Source organism: Uloborus diversus, chromosome 7 (assembly GCF_026930045.1).
Source record: "Uloborus diversus isolate 005 chromosome 7, Udiv.v.3.1, whole genome shotgun sequence".
NCBI lineage: Eukaryota > Metazoa > Arthropoda > Arachnida > Araneae > Uloboridae > Uloborus > Uloborus diversus.
The window spans coordinates 18,815,253-18,821,252 of record NC_072737.1 but is presented as its reverse complement, the minus strand read 5'-3'; the positions used below and the strand labels follow the sequence as shown (position 1 = coordinate 18,821,252).

Here is a 6,000-nt window from a genome sequence, read left to right as displayed (position 1 = left end):
TGTTTGAAGTAAATCCGCCTTCAAGTACGGAATCTACATTGACTTTCAGTTTCCCCGTAGGCGCTAATGTTAAGGGATTTGAACTGTTCAAAATTGAACGGAAAATTGTTCAAATCAAAAAGATATCTTATATACAAGTTTTTTATCAAAAGCTTTTTCCTACAAAGTTTGTTTGAAGCAAATTCGCCTCACAGTTCGGAATTGCTTTGAATTTCCCCGTAGGCGCTAATGTTAAGTTTTTTTGAACTGCTCAAAATTGAACAAAAAATAGTTCAAATCAAAAAGTGAAATATGGGAATGAGGTGTCCTCGCCGAGATCTTTCGAACAAAAAAAAGTTTGTTCGAATCGGACTATTCATTCAAAAGTTATTAGGGGGGGGGACAGACAGACAGACCGACAGACCGACAGACAGACAGACCGACAGACATTTTTCCCCATCTCAATACCCTACTTTCCAATTTTTAATTTTTCAATATTCATTTAATTATTTGATTTATTTTTGACTTTTTTTTTGTTTTTCACGATATTTTTAAGATGCATTAAGCCTTCTTTCATGCTTTTTTCTTCTTTTTCTGACTTTTACTGGGAAAGTAGGCTAAAAACGCGACTTTACACCATGTTTGGTAACGTTAGGGATTCGGCAATTTTTCAAAATTGTAGCTCCAAAGAAGCAGTCTTAAAAAACAATTTTCCATGTTGTTAGAACGCCAAGTGTTTAGTAGTTCTTCCCCTGGAAATGTAGCAAAATTGAATCCTTGGAAACGAGATTTTAGATGTCTTTCAATGATTTTAGCTGAGGGAGGAGACTTTCAAATCGTAGCATTTTAAACTTTTCTTATTTTTGAACCGTCTAGGAAAAAAGGAGAGGTGGGGAAATATGAGGTGTGAAAGGTGATTAACTGAGCAATAACCTGTAACTATCGAAAAAAATAATTTTCAGGTTCTTTTTTAAAAAAAATTAAGATTTGTCACAACGTTCTATATTTTTTCCTATTTAAATTCCTTCGTTTTCCCGAGGAGCGTTCGTTTCTTCTCTTTAATAATATGAAATATTTTTGAAAAAATATTATACTCAGCCCTATGGGGGGGGGGGCAGCCCTGCGCGCGATTCAAGTCTGGACTGCAGAATGTCAAAACCTAGAGCACCAAACATATATAATTATTTAAAGCATCGTAAATAATAATTACTTGCTACGCTATTACCAGCGGTGTCCACCTAGGGTGTGGAAGGGGGTCATGGCGCAGACTGCGCCATTGAAATTTTAGGGGGGTAAATTTGTAGGGGTATTTTTATCTTTTTTTTGGGAGGGGGAGCTCTTGCTTTTGGGAGTAGTCTTCGCGATATTTAGGGGGAGGGGAGCAAAAATATTTCTTCTCCGGTCATTAAAGAATTAAGTTATTGAAAATGTCAAATTTTAACAACTCCAATGTGTACTAAAATTGTTTTCCATGGGGAAAATATCTGGACCCCCCCCCCCCCCCCCAAATTTCGCATTTGGGGGTACCCATGATTTCAGATCAACTATATTAGACGACAAGAGTTCAAGAACCAGCAAGGGTGATCAAACTTTGGGTACTAATCAAGCTGTTCAAAATAATGTTTGAATTTAAAGCTTTTTAACCCATATAAAGATATGTCGCATAAAATTAAAAAGCATTTTCTCAAATGTGGGAAAAATCATCCCCTCCCTTTCTTCTGTGCAAGTTTACAACTTAATGGTCCTTCACAAAAAAAACCTTGGGTTACAACTAGAGACGGAGAGTCAGTTAGGGGATCTAAACCCTCGGTTTTAACGCATATTGCCTATCTCATATACATATAGGGCAGCTGTTATGACTAACTCCCCCCCCCCTCCTTCAGAAGTTAATTTCTGGCTGCAGAACTGGTTACAACCTTGTTCACAAACAAATATCACAATTATCATTTTTTAAAATAAGGGATAATTTGAAATATTTTTATTAATAAATAAGCAGTCCACAATTTCATTCATCATCAGCATCATCCTCATCAATACTATCATCATCGGCATCCTCATAAATTTGCATCGCCTCAATTTCATCGAAGCATTCACAAAAAGCCGCATATTCCTCAAAACTCAGTCCAGACAGCTTCAGAAAAGTGTCCATGTTTCTGCTAAAAACTTTATTTAAAGGTGGGTTCTTCGGGTTGAATTTCTTCTTCATGAGCCTATAATGGCCAGCGAGGAACAGAAACAGATGCCTGCAGCGGATATGTTGAAAGTCAAACTGCAAAGCTTCTGCTTTCACTATACTTTTCTGCTCTACACCCATTGAGTGAACGATATAACTCACCTTCTCTTGCACGGTTGAAAAATCGTCTAGAAACACTTGAGGACAAGTTATCAACAGCTTGTGAATGTCCTTTTTCGCAAACACTGTCATCAGCTCATCGTAACGCTTGTCCACAAAACTCGGACTTAGTGTGATCAGTTCTGGGTGACTAGTTAAAGTTGTAAAGAGTTTATCAGACATTCCGAATGCAAGCCATCCTTTTAAATTCGTCATTAGATCTTTCTCTCTAAGATTTAGCACATTTTGAGATGAAGCAGAGATGCGATTCACTTGACCCGCTTTAAATCCAAAGTCGTGCAAAATTGTAAGGTTCTTTTCGAATCTATTAACAGTCCTCGAGGCATCTCCAGTTAATTGAGTAGAGTTTTTTTCTTGCGCCACACTGTAATTTGCATTGAATGATGACATTACCTTTGATAAAGCGCAAGAAAGGCGCTTATGCCGAGCCACATTAATGGCCATAACTTTTTGTATGCTCATTCCTAACAGGAATTCCAGAATCAAATGTTTGTGTTGGCGAAGTTAATTCAAACGTTAAATATTCTTTTTCAAAGCAGCATGATTGCTTGTTTAGTCAACATGCTGAAATTAACGAAAGAGAAAAAATTACGAAAGACACGACCGTAGCAAAATGTTTGTTTACATCTGAGTTCTGGGTTGATGCCAAAATCAATAGCACAAATAGAAAATTTTGTAAATAAGTAGTAGCTAATAAACAACTTAATGTTTTTTCCCGGAAGAACATTTAAAGAGAAAAAATCTCTTCGATATTATTTTGATTAAAAATTAAATGAAAAAATTCCCATATTTTGTGTGGGATATGCGTGTTAATCATGACCGCATAAAACAAATTGTTCAAAAATATTCAACTCAACACTCAACATATTGTTTTGATTGAAAAGTTTACGAAAACGGGTCAATGTCATAAATTTTTTTAAAATAATTTTCCTAAAAAAATTAATGTGCTCATAAACTTGTTTTTCTTTCTTAAAGTACGAATTTGATCTTCCGTTATGTTTCAAGCCTAACGCCTGATCTCCCTGTTTTACAATTTTTATCTGTGTACGGAGAGAAATGTCAGTTTATTTTTGGCCTTCTTTAAATTCGAAAGTAATTTAGAGTATTAAATGATCATTAAATATTATCATGTGTTAAGATGTGATCTTATTGATTAAATCGTTTTATTGTGTAAAGCTTTTTACTCGAAACTATAATACAATGGCTTGTGAAGTTTGCCAAAAAGTTTATGTACCAACTGAAGATATCCTCATGGATTCTGATGTCAAACCTCACTTATGTAACACATGTGGGAGAAGTTTTTCCCTAAAAATTCAGCTTAAGAGACACATCCTGACGCATGCTGATAATGCGCCATATACATGTTACTCTTGCGAGAAGAATTCGGACAATCAGTCAAAAACTTATAACCTACGATTAACTAAGAAAGGTAATTACATGTGTGAGAAATGTAACTCTAGTTTTAACACTCGTCGTCTTCTTCTGAGACATTCAAAAGAACATGAAGTTCCAGAAATATTCACCTGCGAAGAATGCGAGATAATTTTCGATTCAGAACAGGCCCTCAAAAAACATAGTTCCATGCATAAAGCAAAGCGACCTTATAGAAGACATAGTGCTAAAGTTGATGATGCTGAATCCTCTCCTGTTTGTGATGAACAAGAAACGATTGAAACGTTCACTTGCGAAGAATGTGGCGTACTCTTTACTTCAGAGCTGGACCTCAAAAAACATGGTTCGATTCACAAAGCTAAGCGACCCTATAAGAGACATAGCGTAAAAGTCGAGGTCGCCGAATCCTCTCTCGTTTGTGGCGAATGTGGTAAAAGTTTTACCGATGCGAAGATTTTCCAAAAACATTCTTTGTCGCATAAGAAGCATCCTTGTACCGATTGTTCTAAAAGTTTTGCTACTATTACAGGATTGCAGAAGCATAAGAATGGCAAATGTAAATCCACTGCCTCAGCTGCAGAAAAAGTAGAGGGGGCTGTAAAAAGCGAAAAAGGGGCGGAGGAAAATGAAGCCGAGGATAAGAAGCACGTTTGTGGCATATGTGGCAAAAGTTTTTCGAGGAAGAGCAGTTTGGAAGGCCATGTGATTGTTCACTTGACTGAAGAGGAAAATGAGAGCGAAATTGACGACGAGTTCAAGGACCACGATTATGTCCAAGGGGTGCAGGAGAAAGAGAAGATCGATCCGGAGCCCCCACGCCTGCCGAAACTCAAAATCAGAACAAAGTTTCGCTGTAACAACTGCGAGGAAGTTTTTACGACCGATGAAGACCTCAAAAAGCATGATGAGCAAACTCACAAAAGTAAGGTTGGCATCAAAGTGGAAGAAGATCATCTTATCGTCAAGGTGAAGCAGGAACCGGAAGAAAAGAAATACGACTGCAGTTTTTGTAGTGAAAGTTTTTTGTCGAGGAAAAAGCTTGAGGGTCACTACGTAGACGCTCACGATGCGAAAAATGTGAAGAGAAAATACACCCCTTCTCGTCGCCCTGCCGAGAAAGATGCTACTTTTCTTTGCCAGATATGCGACAAGGTCTTCGGGCGTAAGAGTCGCCTGAAGAAACACCTGCTGTTCCACGAGAATAAGCTCGAAGAAGATGTCAGTTCCGACGGAATGGAGAGCAACAGAAAACGGAAGAGTAAGGCCAAGAACTACCCTTGCGAAACCTGCGGAAGGCGTTTTGCCGGAAGGATCTGTCTGGAGAAACATATGCTGAAGCACTCGGAGTCCAAGAACGAGGATGCTCCGTCCTCTTCGAACGGAGAAACTCCGACTCCGAAACGGCGGAAGAACGTGAAAGAGTTGATATGCGAGTTTTGTAAGGAAGACTTCACCGGCCGGAAGAACGCTTTCATCAAACACCGGAACCTTCACACTCCGGAGGTGTGTGGGATCTGTGACGAAAGATTCGTGGACAGGCAGGCTCTGAGAGAACACTGTAAATCGCATATCGGTACGGAGGAGGCTCGTGTTTTCTTGGAATGCAGCCAAAAAGCATTTAACGCTAAAAATGGTATCGTACCGCCAGAACCGAAAGTGGAGTACATATACTTAGTTCTTCGTTGAAATGTGACGAGTATTTTTTTTATAGTATTACTAAATCTGGTTCATGTTCACACTTTGTCAACCGTAGAGTATTTTGAAATTGTGTTTGTTATGAATCTTAAAACACATGACTTTCACTATTCATGCTTTGTTGGCTCTTGTGGCATAAACTTGATACATGCATTTATGCAAACCTTCTTAAAAAACTAAACTATAAAATCAAAACTTGATTGGAATATGCGTAAACTATTAAACTCAATTTATCTGACTTTATATTATGTAGATTTAATTGTTATTGATGTGATTAACTTGATTTTTAGTTCAAATATTAAAAATGTTAATATTGGGGCACACCAAACTTCAATTAAAGAATGTAAATTCGTAATTTTTCGAATGAAACTCGAAATTTTACGGAATGATGAAGTACGATAAATCATCTAATTTAAAGACACATTAGGCAGCATTAAAAATAAGATATTGCCAATCTCGCCAAATTTGCTAGAAAAAAATTTGGGCAGCCTGTACCTGCAGGTTTTTCTGTAGCAATAATTACTGAGTTAAGTATTACCTAGTGCCATAAGCGTTTTTTTGTTGCTGTTTTCTATATATTT

The 6,000-nt window shown here is 37.5% G+C and overlaps 2 protein-coding genes across 2 annotated transcripts; one reads left to right on the top strand and one right to left on the bottom strand.

The window, feature by feature from the left end:
• Window positions 1–1,977: 1,977 nt before the first annotated feature.
• On the bottom strand, window positions 1,978–2,952 carry LOC129225882 (transcription termination factor 4, mitochondrial-like). Its single transcript, XM_054860411.1, has one exon. It carries the CDS (start codon window positions 2,792–2,794, stop codon window positions 1,985–1,987), a length of 810 nt encoding a protein of 269 aa, XP_054716386.1. The 5' UTR covers window positions 2,795–2,952; the 3' UTR covers window positions 1,978–1,984.
• A 961-nt stretch (window positions 2,953–3,913) lies between these two features.
• LOC129226305 (zinc finger protein 585B-like) lies at window positions 3,914–5,410 on the top strand. The gene has a single exon (XM_054860908.1). The coding sequence runs from the start codon at window positions 3,914–3,916 to the stop codon at window positions 5,408–5,410; it is 1,497 nt and encodes a 498-aa protein (XP_054716883.1).
• Window positions 5,411–6,000: the final 590 nt, after the last annotated feature.

What these genes read in the sequence shown, in the direction of transcription:
- LOC129225882 (XM_054860411.1), bottom strand. Translation starts at nt 2,794, where the DNA reads ATGAGCATACAAAAAGTTATGGCCATTAATGTGGCTCGGCATAAGCGC.
- LOC129226305 (XM_054860908.1), top strand. Translation starts at nt 3,914, where the DNA reads ATGCATAAAGCAAAGCGACCTTATAGAAGACATAGTGCTAAAGTTGAT.